Source organism: Amphibalanus amphitrite, unplaced genomic scaffold (assembly GCF_019059575.1).
Source record: "Amphibalanus amphitrite isolate SeventyFive unplaced genomic scaffold, NRLGWU_Aamphi_draft 001018F_arrow, whole genome shotgun sequence".
Classification (NCBI taxonomy): Eukaryota; Metazoa; Arthropoda; class Thecostraca; order Balanomorpha; family Balanidae; genus Amphibalanus; species Amphibalanus amphitrite.
Genome location: NW_024882512.1, coordinates 69,466 through 90,118, shown reverse-complemented (window position 1 = coordinate 90,118; position 20,653 = coordinate 69,466). Strand labels below are relative to the sequence as shown.

Below are 20,653 nucleotides of genomic sequence, written 5' to 3'. Positions count from 1 at the left end.
TTTCGACCACTGAAAGCCAAGTGGAGAGACGTTGACAGACACAAAACGACCGGTGGAGGAGTGGTTCATGGCGCAAGGCACCGGGGCCTTATGACCTTAACTCATATTTAGCTCGTATAATTCATGTGTGTGGATATTGTTGTACGTCTAACTAAATAAATAAATAACACGCGCACTGCAGCGGGTCTGAGCCGAACACGAACTGCAGGGGGGGGGGGGGGGGTTGAAAACAACCCCCCCTGAGATCTCGAAAACGGCGCAACGTAGCGACAAGCGGTAAACGGCGTTGGATAGGTTGAGATGAGATCTACAAGAAATACTAAGATCATTTTTGGGTCAGGTCAAAAACGAGGTCACCAGAGGTCACCGAAGACAAAATGTTACGATTTTCACAACAGGAATTTCGCGGTAGTTTTTCTTGAATAACTTGTCTTGCACACAAGACAGAGGATCGATTCGAACGCCATCGTTCTTAGCTCGTCAAGGCGCATCGAATGATATATGATATGACCTCGAAAGGTCAAGTTGAAAAATTGACCTCAGGTCAAGGTCATGACCTGACCGAAATAGGTCATGTTGCATATCATTCGATCCGCATTGACGAGAAAAACACGATAAACGTCGAACGGAGTCTCTATCTCTATTCAATCTCAAGTTATTGAAGAAAAACCGCTGGTGACCTCAGGTGACCTAAGATGACCTGGAGATCACCTTCCAAAGGTCATAAGTGATATGTTTCGGTGAAATCACCAACAGGGACCTGTAATACTATGATCCTGAGCGTATTGAAGTCATAGGATGGCATTCAGAGTAAGTTGAAATTTCTCCCATTGACTTATAATGGGCCGGTCGCAAAAATGACCTGACCTTAGGTCATCGATATAAAAATTCCGAGATATACAAGTTGTAGCTCGTGATGACTTTACTATTTCCTGTGGGTTTCAAGATCATATCTCAACAACTGTGGGCTTGGTGGGATTGCAAACTTCGAAATTTACGTTTCGAGGTAGGGTCACTTGACCTGACCTGGTGACCTGACCATAGGTCACCCTCACCTGGGGTCAAAATTTTTACTCAAGGTGTGCAAAAGTTGGGAGAACAGGTATGCAAAATTTGGCGGCGCTACGCGCCGCCGTTTTCTCGCGATTTGCGAAAAACCACAGGGGGGGGGGGGTTGAAAACAACCCCCCCTGCAGTGCGCGTGATAAGACCATATTTAAGTGCTTACGAATGTGACAGCAACCGAATGCATGGGAAGGGGGAATTGGATGCTCAAAGTTAACGAAAATTATAGATTGCACCAATTAACCTGCAGTAAACGGGTAATAAGTATCAGTCAGTGGCGTATATTTGATACCCGGTGTATGGTGGTCAAAAATGGTGGTGGATAGGGGTACCCTTCAGATGCGGATTTTACTCCGCGTCAACGGATCGAGGTACCCGGCAGTAGCGGATATTTAGATTCGAGTAACCCTCCTTGATCGGGTAATCTATACGGATTAACCCGCTGTCAACGGATAAACAGTATCCGCGAGGCACGTATATTTCGTATCCGCTCCAGAGTGGTCAAAAATGGTGGTGGATAGGGGTATCCTTCAAATGCAGGTTTTACCCGCTGTCGCCGGATCAATTTGTTTTCAGTGCAGCAAGTGAATTGCACAGTCGCCTGCCGCATGGCCCGCATCCGAACGCACCATGTCACCGGCCGGCGGTGACGGTGCATGTCGCAATCTGCATATGTAGTATCTGCTGGTGAGGAGGCACCCGGCACCCCGCTGCCGACGGGGACGCTCAAGCCATACACAGCGTTCGGGTGGCAGCGGCGGCGCGGACTGGAGGGCCCCGCGCCGCCGCCGGCCGCCGGGCAGCCGCCCGCCAGTGACGCGCAGTCCTCCGTTCAGTTAACACTGGACAGACACCCGTCGGCAGTGACCAGACGCAGCAACCAGAGCAGCAGCCGACCGAACAGCCAGATCGACACGAAACACATGTGCGTCACAGAGCTGAACTCCAAACAAAGGGGCGACGTATATTGAAGGTAAGTGGGTGTAATTTATTTGGACGTATAACTAGTTACGAGTATAACTATAACTCGTACAGGACGTATAACTCGTACAGTGTAAATTGTGGCGTTTTAGGCGACGGGTGTGTTTTCGCGCATACCTCTAACTAGGCTGTTAAGCCTCATGGCGTTAGCATCAGTAACAAGCAGTAACTTATGCATAAATTGCTGTTAACCCTCCCCCCCCCACTCCCCCTCCAGTCATGCGATACGGCCGCTTTCTGGCCGGAGGGACCCAGTGCGTCGCAAGCGTGGTCACAGCTGCGATGTGTCGCAAGTTGTGTAGTGACTCATTTTCGGAGGGATCCTGTGATAAGTAGTGCTGTAATTATAATGCATTTTTTAGTGCGTTCTAAACATTGTACCCAGGAAACAATGAGGATCATCGTATATATCTGCAGGTTCAAAAAGCATCTGATATGCACCTTCTTTGTTGAAAGTTTCAGCTTCAAAATTTGACCTTTTGGCCTGACCGTGACCTGAAGTTTGCCGTAACTAGCTTAAAGGAACTATCCCACCTTCTAAAATGTTGTTAAAACCAGTTAAATTGTGCCCGACTTTTTAGATTGGATGACCAGGAACACGGCTCTGGCATTTATTTTTCATTAAACATCTTAGGCTTCCCATATTCCAAACACAAACTTTCAAATATGTGACGTCACAGCCCAAAATTACCTCCTTCCCCAGGCCACATTACTGTCATAAAGCTGATTCTTTTTACTCTGTAGGCACCACAACAAAGTTCAGACAAAGTTTTAAGCGATTTTTCAACGAACAAACCCATTTAAATCAGAATGACTAAACGAGGTGACGTCACACTAACGGTCGCTCCATGTTGAAGATAGGGCCTTGCGCAAGGCCCATTTTCAAATGAAGGGAACGAATTTCTTCAACACCGAAAGGCCGCGGGGGTTGCAACCTAGATAGATAGTGGTTTCTGAACCTCGCCGCAAACTTGGCTGTCTCAACTCAAACCCCATGTTAAAGGTGGGATTGTCCCTTTAACCTTCGCCCCAGTGGGGGGGGGGGGGGGGGGCATATGTTACCACCCTGTCGCGTTTTTTGCGTGTGAATAAAAAACCGCGGCGGGTAGCGCCGCGCCGCTTGGAGTAGCTTTTGGTACATCAATTTTGGACAATGTGTGAAATTTTTGACCCCAGGTCATGTCAGGTCAGGTCACCAGGTCAAGCTAACTGACCAAGCCTAAAAAAGTTTGCAATGATGTCCAGCCTGCAGTGTTTGTCAGAAAGGTTTCAAACTTGGTGGATTGCATGCTGTTATAGACGCCTACAATTTGTATATCTCGGATTTTTTATATCCGTGACCTAAGGTCAGGTAGGTTGCGTGACCTTTCCATTACAAGTCAATGGAGAAAAACGAAAATGCCTCTAGATCCGTGTGTACGCATAGGAACAGTCCAAATATTTCAGAATCACAATGATTTAGTCCACTCGTGATGACCAAGGTGTCATTTTTACTGATAGCCTCTAGAAAGGTCATCCGAGGTCATTTGAGGCTACAAACAGTTTTTGCCAATAACTCGCGATTGGAAAGAGATAGAACGCTAGGCATGGTCTCATTGTGTTTGTCTTGTTGAGACGCATCGACTGATATGCAACATGACCTTTTCCGGTCAGGTCATGACCTTGACCTGAGGTCAAATTTTCAAGTTGACCTTTCAAGGTCCAATTATAGTTCATTCGACGCGTCTCGGCGAGGGGAACACGATTCTGGCAATAGAAATGTCGTGGCTTTTTGTAGTCGAAAGTTATTGTCGAAAAACACTTTTCGTAAAAAACAGCTATTTTTGGAGCTTTTGCCCTCTGGAGGCTAAACCGTTGACCTGAGGTCAATATTGATATGATCTTTTCAAAAGAAGAGTTCAAAAGCTATCGATTGCTCTTTCATGCGTTTTTCTAGCTACCATAGTTCCTGAGATAGCGGCATGTTTTCTGAAAAATATAATGACAATTGACAAATTTTGACCTTTGATGACCTCTGGTGACCCCAATATTGCTCTAAGGTGAAAAATGACTGAAACACTTTCAAACGTACGCATTGAGAGCTATCGACTGCTTTTTACTGCGTCTTTCTAACCCTCTTAGTTTTTGAGTTAGAGGTGGGTGGTAAATATATGCCCCCCCCCCCCCACTAGGGCGAAGTTGGTTGAGACCGCCACTGGGGCGCGGGTTAAAGTGGCTTCAGACGGCACAGGCGTTACTATTTTCGAATTCTGATTTCAAAGTTGCAACGTATACTGCCTTGCTACATGACTCCCGTTTCGGGCCACGCGCCTTATAGCAGACATGTGCATGGATCCGAGTGATGGATCTATGATCTCAGTGGATATCGAGGCAAATTGCAGGTTCGGATCTATGATCCCACCGAATCCGGCGTGAAAAATTTATCCTGGATCTATGATCTCACAGGATCTGACGATAAACCAAGAACGTGGATCTATGATCTGAGTGGATCCCACCATGCACAACATTTGACACCAGGTTTCCAAGTGCTTCTATGTCAATAAGTGCCATGAAAATATGGATTATGACGTGTTATCACCTAAAATCACTAAATAAGAACGTTTGTGAGTTGCAACGAGTGATTTTTTTGGGATTTCTATGTTGACCAAAAATAAATGAGGATCTATGATCTCACTGGATCTCAAGCAAAAATACTAGACTCGGATCTATGATCCCTACGGATCTCTCGATAAATTAAAGAGCTGGATCTATGATCCCGACGGATCCGAGATCAGGATCCGTGGGATCAGATCTCAGATCCATTTTCTCGGATCCATGCACATGTCTGCCTTATAGCCGGCGCTAGACTTCCTCCGACTTTCAGCATGTCTCCGGCGAGATACCGCTTATGTTTGCTCGGACAGCTCATCTTTGAGCTCTACCAAGCTATGTTAGTCGTCCTCGAAGATAACCGTCGGTTTGTGCCCCCACAGAAATAAATCCAGGGGTGTAAAGTCGGGTGACTGCGAAGGTCATGAGGTGGCGGTAGTCTTGAAAATCGCCCAATCTTCCGTGTAATCCCGGGTGACACAGCAGGGGCGATCTGCGCAAAGCCAATCGTGCTGAAACAACTGCTGGTTGAAGGTGCTGACACGCTAAATACTGCAGCGAACTGAATAATCGCTGGAGGATGCTTTGGCTCCCATATTGGTTTACCGTCCCCGCATTTCCACTGTATAGTCCTCGAATAAAATGGCACCGGTGATAAATTCCTTTTGCGCAAACTGTTCTGATGTTGTGCCGATTGCGATGAAATTAGCCGTTTTCACGACGCGCTATCCGGCGAATGCACCTGATTTGATCAAATCTACACCTAATTTCTTTTACAGCAAATATCTTCATTTTATGAATTTATTTCAGTGTTTTAATCGATGATGCTCTCTGATAATATGACAAAGCAGGCATATAAGCAGTTAGTGCAACCCTAGCTGATAGCTGCTAAGAAACACACTGAACCTGATTTGACCAAATCTGCACCTAATCTGTACCAGATGTGCACCAAATGTGTACCAGATGGCCGTCGTGAAAACGGCTATTATGAACGTGTCATGAGACGGCAATGCTCGACGCTGTGATGTATCTCTCAGAATCTCTTGATAACGGACAGGCTGCTTCCTTAACCTTCCAGGCGGTGGGGGGGGGGGGGATTTTTTGCCCCCTCCCCCCTTTAGTTTTTTCGATATATCTCCAGAACCGCTGCGCCGATCGTCACCAAACTTTCAGTACCTTCCCGTGAATAGCTATTGCACATTGTGACCAAAAAATGTTCCAGGGCTGTGGTAGGGTGGCCGCTAATGACGTCGGAGTGACGTCATTTCTGCCATTTTCGACAAAAAAAGGTTTCGCGGGAAGAGCTGTCAGGCTCTTCCCGCGCTTTGCATTGGAGATACAGAAAAATATTTCAACATGAAAGGTGCAGAAATAACAGGGTTACAAAACTGCTATCTCGAATTTTGAAATTTTTGGGTTTTGACCCCTAAAAATAAAAAATAGTTTTTTTTAATATAATAGCCGAAAAAATCCAAAAGATTTTTTGAATTTCGAAAAAACCCGGAATATATGTGATAAGTCCTTACCACCTTCTATCCACATACCAAATTTGAGATCGATACTTCTTTTTTTTTTGACAAAGTTATAGTGAAAACACTGTTCAAAATTGATGGCGTTAAATTTTAAAACTCAATTTTTAGCAATTTCAGACCTCGTAGCGCAAAACAAAGACCACCATTAAACTTCTCGTGACGAGTTGCATCGAATCATTACCCATTTTATGCAAAACTATCAACTTTGAAATTTGTCCTTTTTTTACTGACCTTGACCGGACCTCACTGAACTCTATAATGTGGAATGCGCATCGGCCGCCAGATGGTGTCCAACGGTGCCGCCATGTTGCGCAGACCAGGAAGCGGCCGCCGCCTGTGTTGGGGAATAGGGAATTCGGGACCTCGATTTACGTTTGCGGTCGCTGCATGCGTTACGTTCAAGCTAGGTATATGGACACGGAACCCGGCATCTTACGCAGAATTGAGTGGAGAACAAGATGGAATCCTAAAAAATCCTCAGATACAAGGAACTAATACGTTAAACCCTTATAAGTCAATGGGGAAATATGAAAATTGCTATATTTGCGCCGAGAATGATCTGAAACCAAGGGTGGAGCTTCCTATTCACTTGGTGGGGCGCCTGCCCCACCAACTTGCCATTTTGCCCCACCAATAAGCGTTTTGCCCCACCAACTTAAGCCCATTTGCAGGACTTTACTGCTTAACAAACCTATGTTTTTCGCATTGAGGAGCTTTGAAATGTCTGTGTAATGCAAAATATTATCTCTGTAATGAAAAGAATTGATTCATTGTTGAGTTTTATCTAACTTAACAATCGGACATTGTTGGTTTGACAACTTTTTGCCCCACCAACTTTCCTGGAAAAGCTCCACCCATGTCTGAAACTATCTCAAGCATATAGAATCATGATTTCATGCACTGCTTGCAAGGTTCTATGCTTCATATTTGCATTGTTGCCCTTGCGTGACGTCATTTGTGACGTCACAAGTGTCACAATTTTTCTTCAATAACTCCCGATCAAATTGAGCTAGCGAGTCGGGAAAGCCACCAATGGACTCAGGAAGACCTGCCGAATCGAATGATATGCGACATGACCTCTTTCGACCAACTTCGTGACCTGGGGTGCTGACCTGACCTTGACCTGAGGTCAACACCCTAAGTTGACCTGACCCGAACAAAAAGTATATCACTCGATGCGCCTGAGCTAGCTGAACACGATGGTGCCAAAATCGCGGCTCTACGGCCATTTTTGGCGAAGTTATTAACCAAAAAACCGAACCCGTGCCTTAGATCACTTGACCTGACCTCAGAGGTCACCGGTTGACCTGAGACCTTTACAGTGGCTTCCTACCAGTCATTTTGCATTATACTTTGCCGCATACGACCACTTTACCGCTTAATTCTAGTTTAATTAGCGGCGCATTAGCGAGGTGGGTTCAATCAACCCCCTCCGCCGGGGCAAATGTAGGTCCGGCGAGTGAATTTGAGGAATTCTGAAGATACGGTCGTGTTCCCCACTCAATTCTGCGTAAGATGCCGGGTTCCGTATCTTCGTAACTTGAACGTAACGGATGCGGCGGCCGCAAACGTAAATCGAGGTCCCGAATTCCCTATTCCTCAACACAGGCGGCAGCCGGTTCCTGGTCTGCGCAATATGGCCGCCACCGTTAGACACTACGGCCAATAGGGTTGAAGCGGCAGTGCTCCCCTGTGCCGGACCTATACCAGAAAGTGACCTAAACCGTACCTGATGGTCTTATAACCATTGAGTTGGAAATAAAAAATTGGCCATAAACTTGCATCGCACAACCTTAGTAAAGCTGTTTTCATATGCTGACCCTTGGTGACCTGACCTGTGACCTGACCTGGTATTGTCAGTGACCTCTAATAGCAACATATGCACTACGCAACTGACGCCCTTCTGCTGATTTTCGACAAAATGCGTTTTCCTCGGTGTTATAGCGCATTCCCTAGAAGAATCGTGAATACTGAATGGTGAAACATTTTATCTTTGACCTGACCTGTGACATCATCGGTGACCCCGAGGTCAATGAAATTTGGTTTTCTTCGATAAATTTGACAGGGCTATCGAACGCCGTTTGAATTTTAGGAATCCGTTCAGTAGTTTCGGAGATACGGGGGGGGGACAAAAAATGTCCCCCCCCCCCCCCCCACCGCGCGGAAGGTGGCCAGGAGGCTCACCGCCGCGCAATGGGCCTCCCGTAACTGAAATACTGACAAAGCTCCCGTAACTGAAAAGCTGACAGTAACTATGAAAAAGAGGCTTATTGAAGCCTTGGCATTTCCTCATTTTTTGTACTGTTTGACTGTTTGGGGAAGCTGTGGTAGTGCCCAAAGACATCGTATGCAGAATGTGGTTTGCGACATTCATACGATTTACTGTCCACAGGGTCGGCTGCCGTCGGCTGACTCCAGCATTGTTCACCATGTCGTCTACCAGCTGACCAGTCTGGGATGGTCGCTCTCAGCTCTCCGCCACCCAGCACAGTGTGGGAGACACTGGCAGTGATGGCAGTGACCTGCGCCGCGGTACCGGCGACACCCGCTGCGCTGTCTGCGTCACCGGCCACTGGCGCGCCCCAGTCGTGCCAGCCGCAGCTGGAGCTGGTCGGCCCGTCTTCGGAGGGAGGCGGTCAGGTGCTCCGAGTGCTGCCCGCCGGCGCCGGCTGCCGCTGCGCTTCGCCCAGACTCGTTATCGACGTCTGCGACACCATGTCCACGCCTTGCGAGAAGCTCGAAGGCGAGTTGCACTGGCGCCGCTGGCGCGCCGTGTCGGCGCTGAACCTGAGCACGTCGCGGCTGGAGGTCGTTCAGTACGCTGGGTGGTACGGCGTGCTGGGGGACAGTTTCGACTGCATGCAGCCGGCGCCGCTGTGGGTGGATGGCCTCCGGGTCGCTTCGTGGAACGTCACCAAGTCCGATCAGTTCGTCGTAGGCCTCGAAGGCGAGAAGGAAAGCGACAAGGATAATGACGACGAGGACGACTGCGATGATGACGACGGTTGTACCACTGCCCGCGGCAGGGCACTGTGTTTGAGTGTTCTGGTGGTCGATCAGTTCGACCCCTCCACAATCCTGAATGTGGCGTTCCCCTGGCTGCGGGTGTGTTTGAGGAAGGTCAACTGCACAGGCCAAGGCTGCAGGCAGTGCCGAACCGTGCCGTTTCCTCAGCGGTCGGCGGAGCTTTTCTGCGGCAGGAACGGGTCTCTGACACCCGGCGATCGGTACCGGATCAGTGTGTCACCCGACAACGACGCACTGTGCGCCTCCCACCTGCGCAGCTGCCCCACCCGCGCCTGGTTCGTCCAGCTTCCGGTGGTGGCTCCTCAGGAAGTCACTCAAGTGAAGCCGGTGAGCGTTGGGCCCGTTGCCATCAGCTGCATATTCCTGGGTGTCGCCGTCGCCATCGCCGCTGTCGCCGCCATCGCAGTCGTGTTGAAGAGGTTCCGCGGACGGCAGACTGTCCAGCAGACCGAAGTCACCGCCCCGCTCCTGCAGTGTCAGAACAGCGTCTCTCGACCGGTGACCGTGCTGTTGGCGGCTCCAGCGCAGGCTGCCGTTGGCCGTGCGGTGCGCCACCTCCGCCTGAAGCTGCAGACGTTCGGTGTGGACACGCTCTCGCTGCAGGACCGTGCGGTGATGTGTCTTTTCCAGCGACATCCGAGCCTCGCAGACGCGCTAGGACGGCCGCCACTGCAGGGCGCAATGATCGTCTTCGTCGGAGGAGAAGGAGAAGAAGGCGGTGATGATGAGGGCATTCGTAGCGCTGTAAACGGCCATGACAGTGGTGAGGGCGAAGAAAAGGACGCACAGGAAAGAACCTTGGAACTCGCTGATGGCGCCACGAATGGAGTGGTTGGCGGCGTTCAGCAGCGGCTGTTCCTCAGCCTGCTTCAGTACGTGCGCGGCAGTCCGCTGGCGTGCAACTACAGGCGCGTGTTCGCCGTGGCCGTGGGGGACACGGTGTTGGACCCGCTGCTGGCAGACGTCTCCAGGGGGCGGCTGTTCAGGGTAGATGACAGCGCAGAGCTGGTGCGGCACCTGCTCGCAGCCGCCGCTGCCCCCGCTGGCGGCCCTGACATCACGGGCCTCTGCAAGCCCGACCGGCAGAATCCGCCGGAAAATGAGGAGCTCTTTTCTGTTGTGGAAGAGGATGAAACACTGGTGCATAGACGCAGAGGAGAGGAAGACGGAAAGATAATAACTCAAAAGGGACACATTCAAAGTTGACAGTGATGCACATGGTTTACAATGTGTGCACTAGTGTGTAGAAGTTTATCATAAGTCAGAAATATGTGTTATGGCAGCTTTAGCATGTGAGGCACCAATTGAATTCTTACACCCTATGGAAATTTTGTTAGAGGTGCGGAGGGTCTGGTTGAAGCATCCGTGACCGTCGGAAATTCGAATATTCATTGGATATGTTATGTCTGAGGCTTATCAGTCTGCGCGGGACGAAGAAGTCTAGCTTGCTGGCCGAACGCATGCGGGGATGGTTACAGACCCCTATGGTGTCCCAAAAGTAATGACCTGACAAAAAGGTGACAGGTGACTGAAAGTGAACCACCATCTGCGTGATGCCTTTAAGTCGCGTCACATATGCGTGACCTCAGCGTGTGCGTGTAACGCCACACACTAAGTTACGTTGCTGGGTACTCTTGCACCCACCACCACAACTGAGTGACGTGTCGGTGGAACGGATCGATGGGCCCCCTGGCTACCGGCTGATGCACGCCCCGTCGGTGCCGACTGAGGTGTGTGGTCACCGACGGCCGTGACGCCCAGTCCGCCGCTCCCGACGCAGACCGATCGCGCCACGACGAGTGTGTGTGGGTGGAATTACTTACCGGCAGTGGGTGAACGGTATCCATCGAGCAACGAGGCCAGCGTGCAGCAGCAGCAAACTCGGGGTAGCCATTCATTCCTGCAATGCCCCGTGCGGCTGGGCTGTTTGCTTCATAGCATATGCAGCTGACTGGTGAATGGTCATCTGTCCCATAGGTTATAAGCATACGCTCAAAGCTGCTGTTTAAGATTTCGCAGCGACGTTGGGCTTCTAGTCAGTTATCGGTTAGAGCGGGGACGAGTGATTGTTTGAATAAAGACGTGACTGTGGGGCAGGATTGGCGAGAGAGAGAGCTGCAGAAGATCAGAATTGAGACCAGTGTCTGCATTTGTTCGGCGGCGCGATGCTTAAACTGCTGGCGGTAAGCACTCTGCTTCGGCGGGTAAGAGAAAGCCCCGAGTCACGCCGGCGTCGTCTTCATCCCAACACTGAAGAAGAAACAGCGACTGAGACGGAGACAGAGTCAGGATCGGCGACCGACTCGGAGCCGGAATCAGAGGCCGCGCCTGCTGAAGCGCAACATGGAAGGTCAGCGATGGTGGGGAACGATCAGTCAGATTCACAGCTGGACGCCGGTCTCAGGCCAACCTCAAAGGCCTGCGCCGCTGAGAAGTCCACTTTACCACCAGCCGCGGAGTCGGTGGTTCCCACTCGGCGACCGAAGACCGCCCGTGTTCGTCGGACCCGCTCGGAGGCAGACGGGGTGAGTCGCGCGCCGGCAGACGGGGTCAGTCGCACGTCGGCGCACCGGCCGCCCCCGGCCCGTCCTGGCAGCTGGTGGCCGCAGCTCTCCGCCGGACGTCTGATCGGCCTGGCCATGGCGGCCGTGCTGCTGGCCACGGTAACAGTGCGATCCTTCAACCAGCTGCGACAGGACCAGCTGCTGCACCGACCGCGTCTCACCTACGGCCAGTGGCTGGCGCGGCGGGAGGCCAACGTCACCGAGCCAGCCGTGCTGCTCGGTACCAGGCGGCTGCGCTTCAACACCACGGCACCCGTGCACGTGCGCTGGCCTGACCACGACACGTGCCGCCACCACGTCGTAAGGTGAGTGGTACCAACACTGGCGGATCCGGGGGTCTAGGGATACCCCGGATTTCGATATTTAAGTCGAAATATTGCTGTCTTCGCGGTAGTGAACAAAATTGAGGTATTAGCAGGATTTCTTTGGAGGTTCACCATTTGACAATAAGCAAACTTCGGCTTCAATGGCTTTGGGTTGGGGCCTCAGCCACATTCTTTTAAAGCTTTGACTGGATAACTCCAAAATTTTTGGAGCCAAAAAAGATAATAGCTTTAACAGAAACTGGGAGGGAGCGCGCCCGGGGCAAAACAGCCAATCGTCGGTGCCGACGTAACCCTTTCTTTCCCCCTCCCTGCTACCCTCTATCCCCACCGACAGAGAAGTGTATGCCCCTCCTTCATCCCCGGGCCCGAACCCGTGGCATCCAATATGTAACATCTTTCTTCATCTGACAAGCCGTTTGGGCGAGAGGCAGGGGTCGTGACAGACAACGACGAGCCTAGCTTGTTACTTCTGTGATTGAATGATCAATAGCTGAAACAGTAATGCGAGAAATAAATGTGAATCGTTCTGATCGCGTACCTACGTTTGAGTTAACATATCGCTTACATGAACCCACGCTGGCGGTGTCTGTGTGCTGTTGCCTATCTCATGGCGCTCTTTCATTCTCTAGACGCCGATGTGTTCCTTCGCGACCGGTATGCCCACTTTGACGCCGTGTGTCGATGTTTTCGGCACCGCTTTACTATGCACTGACTCCTTAACTGGCTGCCCGTGACGAGACGCGCACCGACTGCACTCGTGATCTGGTCGACCGCAGGATGACCTTCGCGAGAAGGCGACAAACTCATATCGGATTCATGCTAACTATCTGCATAATGACTATAAGCTGGTTGCCCAATGCTGCCCGTCCGATGCCTCTTAGCTTGCTTAGCATCTGAAAGGTGCAAGTAAGAACGGTACGATGAAATGCACCGTTCACAAACGAACGTATAAGGGGAGGGGTTGAACCCCCCTTGCTGTTTGGCCACTGATCGAGCTAGAGCTTCGCGGAAAAAACGAGCGTGTTGCCCGTCACAAGGGAAAGCCGATGATACCTACTCAATTTTAAGGTCCTAGGTCATCAGGTGACCTTCCAGGTCAGGTCAATGACCCAAAAATCGGGAAAATCGGGGCCTGTTAGAAAGTCGTAAAGTGTGGCTGCTAAGGGGTTTTCCGGGGTGCTGATCACGAATATCGTGTTAGTTTTGATCAGAGATTGATGTCTTTAAGCATTTAGACCAGGTAGGGTCAGGTCAGGTCAGGTCAACCGGTAGGGGTCGTGACGGGTATTCGTAATACCTGTCATCCGCCTCTGAGAGCTTCTTAACATGTTACGAAGGCACCAAAACTACTTCGTACTGAATGTTAACCCGCGCCCGGCTGGGGGTCCTGGATTTCCACGCCCTCCTGGGGGGGGGGGGTGTTTGAACACCCCTCCCCTTGTAACTCGGCTCCTGGGCCACGTAGCGATACGCGGAAGGCGGCGTTCGAAAGAGCGTCAAAAATAATGACGATATCACTTCAGTCAATTTTTTGGTCAGGTCAAAGGTCAGGTCACCAGAGGTCATTGAAGGCAAAATTTTGCCGATTTCCAGGTCGAATATCGAAAATTTCCAAGAAGCCAACGCATAACTCGGGAACCAATAGAGCTACAACGCCGCGGAAAAGCGTATTCGATAGCCCTATTAACGCCCTTTCTGAGCAATTCTCTCAGATTTGACCTAACGTCAACGGTTTTGCCTGCAGGGGGCAAAAACTACAAAAATAACAGATTTTTTCGGAAACAGTTTTTCGGCAATAACTTTTGACCCAAGCCTTGCACGAGCTTACTTTTACCACCATCGTGTTCCTCTCGTCAAGACGCATCGAATGAACTATAACTTGACCTTGAAAGGTCAACTTGAAAATTTGACCTCAGGTCAAGGTCATGACCTGACCGGAAAGGGTCATGCTGCATATCAGTCGATCCGTATCGTCGAGCTGAACACATCTAAGGCGTTTTCATAGCTCTAGCATGCCTCTATCAAAAGCTATTTGCGAAAAACTGTTAGATACCATTCGTGACCTAAGATGACCTCAGGGCATAAACAAGGGTCACGGACACCATTTTCATGTTCAGTGTGTCTAAACCACTTGTAATTCAGTGTTTGGGAGTGTTTATAATGTCTTTCGTCCAAAAGAGGCGCATTTCAATTTTCTCCCATTGACTTATAATGGGAAGGTCGCAAAATTGACCTGACCTTAGGTCATCGATATCAAAATTCTGAGATATACATTTTGTACATGCTATTGCTCTTAGCAATCGCTTAAAGTTTCAAAGCGATCGGTCACTCGGTGTAGCTACTAGATGCTGGCAGCGCTCGTGCGTTGCCTTGGGCCAGAATTGGGGGATCCATAGCCCAATGAAATGTGCATTATTTTGGAGGCCTTGCCTGGGACTACCATTGAACCGATTTTGAGGTTGATAGCTTAAAATTTCTTTGAGCCAGAGGACCTCACGTCAAAACGGTTTTCCGACCCCAGCACGTGCAGCCTGCACCCCTCGCAGACGGTGACCCCCCTGGAAACTGGTTCAAGGTGTTACCGATGTGTCCCGCCAGTATGGCTTTGCCCGTGACCTCGGGTTGACCTGTAGCTTTGACAAAAAATTTCGTGTCACCGAAACTTTGAAGCGGAATAGCATGTGCCACGAAGCACCGAGCGAACCGAGGCCAGCACCAAAAGTTTACCTCGCCGGAGACGAATCAAACGGTCCCACTTTCGTCCCGATCGGTCCACCCACCCATTTTGACTCCAGGTCCAAAAAAGCTTGGACAAACTCACTCACATACTCACTCACTCACCAGAGCTGGGCGCGTTCCTCGATTTTCGGTAGTGCGTTAGCGTTCCTGCGTTCCTCCGGCCGCGGTTAGTGCGTTCCTGGAATAGCGTTCCTCAATTTTTTTTTTCGTTCGGTGCGTTAGCGTTCCTGCGTTCCTGCGTTCCTCCCTCAAAAATACCGCCGAACCACGCGGCGCGGGCCCAACCAAACACGGGGCGAATCGATCACAGAATACCCAGAATGGCGACGTGGGGCCGAAAAGCAACTCGACATCTCTTTTCCGAATCGAATATCTGAAATACGTTTTACCAATATCATCCGTAGGGTTTTCAACAAAAATACGACCTGCTTAAAAACAATAGTTTAGTTAAAAGATGTATCTTAGTAAAAGTTATCATATTTACTCTACACATTTAACCCTCGCCCGCACATGGGGGGGGGGGTTGCCACCCCCCCAGGTAGTCTTTCTGCTCTGCACTCAACATTTTTAGAGCTAGAAGGCTGATTTTTCGTATAGCTGCTCCTCTATCCTTTCTGGATGTCCACTGAAAATTTCAAGTTTCTGGGACCTTTAGTTTCGGAGATATGACCTTGTTTTTCAGGTCATGTCATGACCCAAATGGCCAATTCTCGACATCTTGCGTTGGCTATGGGCCTTGTGAGCTTTTGACACCTTGATTTCGGCCTTTTTTACCAGTCTTACCTCCCACCCATCATGGAACATGTTGTTCGACGATGTACAGATGTCAAGGTCAAGGTCAAGGTCAACCTAGGTCATCTAAGATAATTGCGTTTTAGGCAAGCGGAATTTACTTTTTGTGAAGTTTTTTTGACTGCATTTTTGGTAAAAGCTTCTCAGATCATGATTTCATGTAATATGGACACATAAACAATCGGTGCACACATCAGTATACACACAGACACACACAGACATCCAAACACATATAATTGACCTTGACCTAACTTGACCTGAAATGACCTCAGCAGCAAAAACCTGGTCGGGTAGTGTGAGAAAGAGGTTCTAGCTGGCTTGGCACCAGAAAACAGCATCGTGATCGGTATATGATAAGCAGCGCACTTGATATCCAACGGTGACCCAAAACAGCAACATTTTTTAGTTTGACCTGACCTGGAAGGTCAATGACTGACCTGAGAAGGTAAAACTGGGTATCATTGGATTCGTCTCTTCCCAAAGAATCTTTTTGGTCTTTACCGCTAAGCTCTATCTCCAACAGGAACGAAATGGCGCGGGGGGGGGGTGGCAACCACCCCCCCCATGTGCGTTCTAGGATGGGAAAATGGCATGTGCGGGCGAGGGTTAATGCCTGAAACTGAATCGAATAGTAAACATCACCACTAAAAATCTTTAATGCCTGAAACCGAATCGAATAGTAAACATTACCACTAAATCTAAGCAAGCCTTCCTCGATTCGACTGACAAGTGGCGCCTCTACCGGCAAACACACGTACTCGAGATTCAAACATTTGACACAGAGGTCATTGGCAGCAATATAATTTTTCGGGTGGTTCCGCAAGAACGCAGGAACGCTTCAAAATTTCGGGTGGTGCGTTCCTCTTACTTGCGTTCCTTTGAAAAACTTTCCGTTCCTGCGTTCTTGCGTTCCTAAAAAGGGCGGTGCGTACGTACGGAAGAACGCGGGAACGCACTAAAGGAACGCACTTGCCCAGCTCTGTCACTCACTGACAAACAGGTTCAGCCGAACTTTTTTCAGCGACCCACCAATGGGAATTTCCGGATGCAAAAGCATGTTATCGCATGCTTTTGATCCTCCAATTCTGGATGACAGACATTGAAACTTTTTATGAGATGAGGTCACTTCAAGTGACCTGGTGACCTAACCTTGAATGACCTTGGTCTGAAATTTTCACAACATGTGTAGAATTGATGTACGATAAGGTGTACCAAAAACGGCGGCGCTCCGCGCCGCCGTTTTTGAGATATTCGCGAAAAACCACAAAGGGGGTGTTCAAACACCCCCCAGCAGGGCGCGGGTTAATGGTTGATAAATTCGAATTCAGCTCCAAAAGAAACATTAAAAAATCGAAAAAGTGAACCGAGGTCACCAAAGGTCAATGACCTGACCTGACCTTCAGGTGACCTTGACACCCACCCTTCTGTATGGGAGCAACATCAAATCACATGTTTGAACGTTTGAAACCACGAAAAGCTTGCAAACGCGCGGCTAATGCGAGCCGACATACGCCGAATCGCGATTCCGGCCAAACATGGTCTCGGAAAAGAGGTCACAGGTCAAAGGTCATTTGGGTCAGGGTCATGAAATTTTCAGAGTAGGTGTAAAATTGATCAATGCGAGGGTACTGAATGTTTCGTCGCGATCGGCCGCTTTTTACGCGACCTATTTGCGAAAAACCTTAGGGGGTTACAATTTGCATCACCCCCCCCCCCCTCCCCCCTGTGCCGGCGAGGGTTAAGTGTGTACGTCTTATCCACTTCATTTCCCTGACTACACCTGTTATGGGAGAATTTCTCTTTGGTGACCACTGTAAATAAAGTAATAAACAAATAAATCTGGATATCTTCTTGTGTGTCAGTAATTATTCGGAATAACTGATAGAAGGGGCGCCGATTATTTGTCGATGATCCATTGCGCTTCCATTACCTTTAGCTTTATTCTCAAACTAACAGCGTGCGCTGTCCTTCTGCCGCAGATTTGCCCGCGCTGGCCAGCTACCGCCCGCGGCGCTGGTCAGTCTCCCCGGCAGTGGCGCCACCTATTTCAGACATGTGGTAGAGGGCGCCACAGGTATCTTCACGGCCGGTGCTACTGTCGACACTGGCCTGCATAACCGGGGTACGTTTTACTGCTTTACAACAGGTTAAGATTGCGCCATTGTCAATGCCTATGCGATTGATGCTTTGGCATTCCCAGGGTGTAGTGTATTCCACACGTTTACTGTAAGGTTTGCGAAATGCCTCTTCTTTGGTTTGCTTTTAGGCTTCTACGGTCAGCTTGTGCGTGACCTGGATGGAAGTACGGTTCTTCAGGAGAGCGGACGAGGGCCGCACTTGAGCGGGGTCGGTCCGGAGAATGGCCGTCCTCCTGGAATGCCTCCATCCATGGGGATCATAGGAGGACAACAGGGAGGACAGTCGGGGGGAAAGCGTCGAGGAAAGGCAGCGGACGACAGAGGAATGAAAGGAAAGGTTAGTCCGTCAGCACTTTTGCTTGTCCTGAAAAAGTGTTTTGTTCGTGATTAGACCGACCAAACACTTATGCAGTTGAAAATCTGCATGCGTATTGCGTAGGTACGAGAAGAAGTGTCTAGTGTCTGTGTCCTGCAAGCTACAGCAACTTAAATGTATGCGTGTGAGCTAGCCCAGCGACGCCGCCTCCATAATAATGTGACCATCACATCACATTCGGTGCTTGTAGGTATACCCGGAACTCCATCCCGTCATGGTACCGTTGCAGCGTTGTTGACCCTGACGCTACACCCCCGCCTCCCTCCCAGACAATACTGCTGGTGCAGGACCCGCACATTGTCCTCCTGGAGGGTCGCGGTGCCGACGGCGAGAGCGAGTCCGTCGCCGACTTCAGCAGCAACAAGTGGCTACAGTTCGTCACGCTCAGGATGAAGCAGTGGAACTTCCAGACGCAGCTGGCAGTCGATCTGGCTGAGGACCTGCTGGTGGTCTATTTAGAAGAGCTGCGGGTAAGTCTAGTCAGGCGCAGGTTGAATGAACAATGGCTGAATCAGTTATATAGACTAAGGGAGACTTACATAGGTGGGTCAAGAACGCACTGGTAGAGCTAAAAGTGAGCCAGGTAGGGACTAGTTAACTCTAGGTGAGGCAGGCACGGACTGGAGGTGCTGCGTACCTCAGGGATGCCAGTTACTACATGTAGATATGGAAGGGGTCACTCCAAAGGAGCTATGGAAAAGCCTAGAACAGATTAACTCTTTGGTTATATTGGAGCCGCGGATGAGCTTCGCAAACTTTGGGTTTTTGTTTCATACCGATGTGCCATCGTGATCTTTATCGGAATTCGAAGTCATCCGAGCACTAATCCTTTCTCTTCATGGGGTCGTTGACCCTCGATTTTCTCATCTTTACTCTCCTTCACTTTTTAGCTTTTTCTCCAGATGTATTGTCTTGGCGATGATTCTGCAGACGTTCGAGATGATGTTGCACGTTACGATGTCACTGGAGTTGGACATCACGCACTGACAGCCATGTGCCACTCTTCTGTCGCCAGGCGGAGCCGCTGGTTCAGCTGGAGAAGGTGCTTCAGTTCCTGCGGCTGACGGTGCCGCCCGAGAGGCTGGCCTGCGTGCGGCACGTCAAGCCGCCGCCGCAGCCCGAGATCGACCCGCGCGCCTTCCGCGACCCGGCCGTGCGGCGCACCATCTCTGAGAACGTCCGTCAGGTGGCGGAAATGCTGCGCCAGCGCGGCTACACGAGGTCGCTGGAAGCTTACGAGAGGCACCCGACGGCGGCCAGTGGACGGACCGAGCTCTGAGCTAGGAGAGACCCTTGGCAGAGGAGCCACACGAGGTCACTGCAGGGGTACGATATTAAATTAAGGTGTACGGCTATAGTGGCCGCAGACCGATCGTGAAGCCAGGGGAGCTCCACGTGTTGCGACGCTACATATGTAGTACACGAAGTCCCTGGGCCCAATCTCACAGTGTCGTACCTTCCGTAACACGTATCATGATTGATGATACCGGTGTTGGCACTTGGCAATATCCGAGAAGACGAAACGTTTCATCGAAAGGTCACTGCGCGATGGACTGAAATGCGTGCGAAAAGGTTTTGCATTTAATAGCCGCCTTCTGCAGCTGAACTTCGACTTCAACTGTCAAATCCTTTCTAAGGCATTTATACAAACTGGGCCCTGTGAGGTTCCGAGTGTCATTAGACGGCGGTCGGTGAACAAATGATCAAAATCTTCTAGTCTTTTCCAACTACTTACTCGTCTTTTATCTAAACATCATGCCCATGTCACCGTCTGCAACCTATGGGTGACTTGACAACCGGTTTGGACCTACTCATGTAGCAATAAGTGAAGTGCAAGGGACAAAACCATGAATCGTGTGAATATGTGTGTGGAAAGCTGTGCACTTGCCAACCATCTATGTTGTTGTATAAATTATATAAAAAAATAGAAAAACTAGTTGATGCATTGTAAAACAAATATGTGTGCTTAGTAACTATAACAGTTATATAAACTGTTATAAACAGGCTATGAACAGGTTAAAGACTGAATCGCGGGAAAAGTTGCACGTTGCAAAGAAGCATCGCACTGTGAACGTCTAAACGGTTTATGTAAACGTGGCGTGCACCATGTGCTTGTGTGAATATGAATTGAATTGCATTTCTGAATAAATGTTATCAATTGTCCATTGCCATATGCCATTGCATGTACTCTATAGGTATCAGTGTTTGGGGCCACCTGAGAAAGAGCCAAGACAGAGTGGATCACATTATTCCCTCGATGGACGATGTATGTACATAGGTACGGACACTATTTTGTTGTCAGTGTATCTGAACAACAGTCGATTACGCAGGTCGCAGGGGTTGAAACGCTTGGATCGCAGCAATTAGAGGCACGGGCGTCCAGCTCTAACCGAAATATGTTGAGTGATTCTCAATGATTATGCTTCGATAGCCTACATATCTATATTTCGTTTGCTCCCATAGTTTTCTCTCCCATTGTTTACCTTACCTAAATTGAATGCTGCACTCACTTTCACACATTATA

General features: G+C 49.7%; 1 protein-coding gene across 2 annotated transcripts; it reads left to right on the top strand.

Moving 5' to 3' along the window:
- Positions 1-1,784: 1,784 nt before the first annotated feature.
- LOC122369234 lies at positions 1,785-20,290 on the top strand. Of its 2 annotated transcripts, XM_043343806.1 has the most exons (6): positions 1,785-2,038; positions 8,560-12,063; positions 17,595-17,737; positions 17,882-18,090; positions 18,399-18,599; positions 19,145-20,290. In XM_043343806.1, exons 2-6 carry the CDS (start codon positions 11,360-11,362, stop codon positions 19,406-19,408), a joined length of 1,521 nt encoding a protein of 506 aa, XP_043199741.1. In that variant the 5' UTR covers positions 1,785-2,038; positions 8,560-11,359; the 3' UTR covers positions 19,409-20,290. The 2 variants fall into 2 exon arrangements, with proteins under 2 accessions (XP_043199741.1, XP_043199740.1); XM_043343805.1 differs by lacking the exons at positions 17,595-17,737; positions 17,882-18,090; positions 18,399-18,599; positions 19,145-20,290 and having other exon boundaries at positions 8,560-11,552.
- The last annotated feature ends 363 nt before the right edge of the window (positions 20,291-20,653 follow it).

What these genes read in the sequence shown, in the direction of transcription:
- LOC122369234 (XM_043343805.1), top strand. Translation starts at nt 8,625, where the DNA reads ATGGTCGCTCTCAGCTCTCCGCCACCCAGCACAGTGTGGGAGACACTG.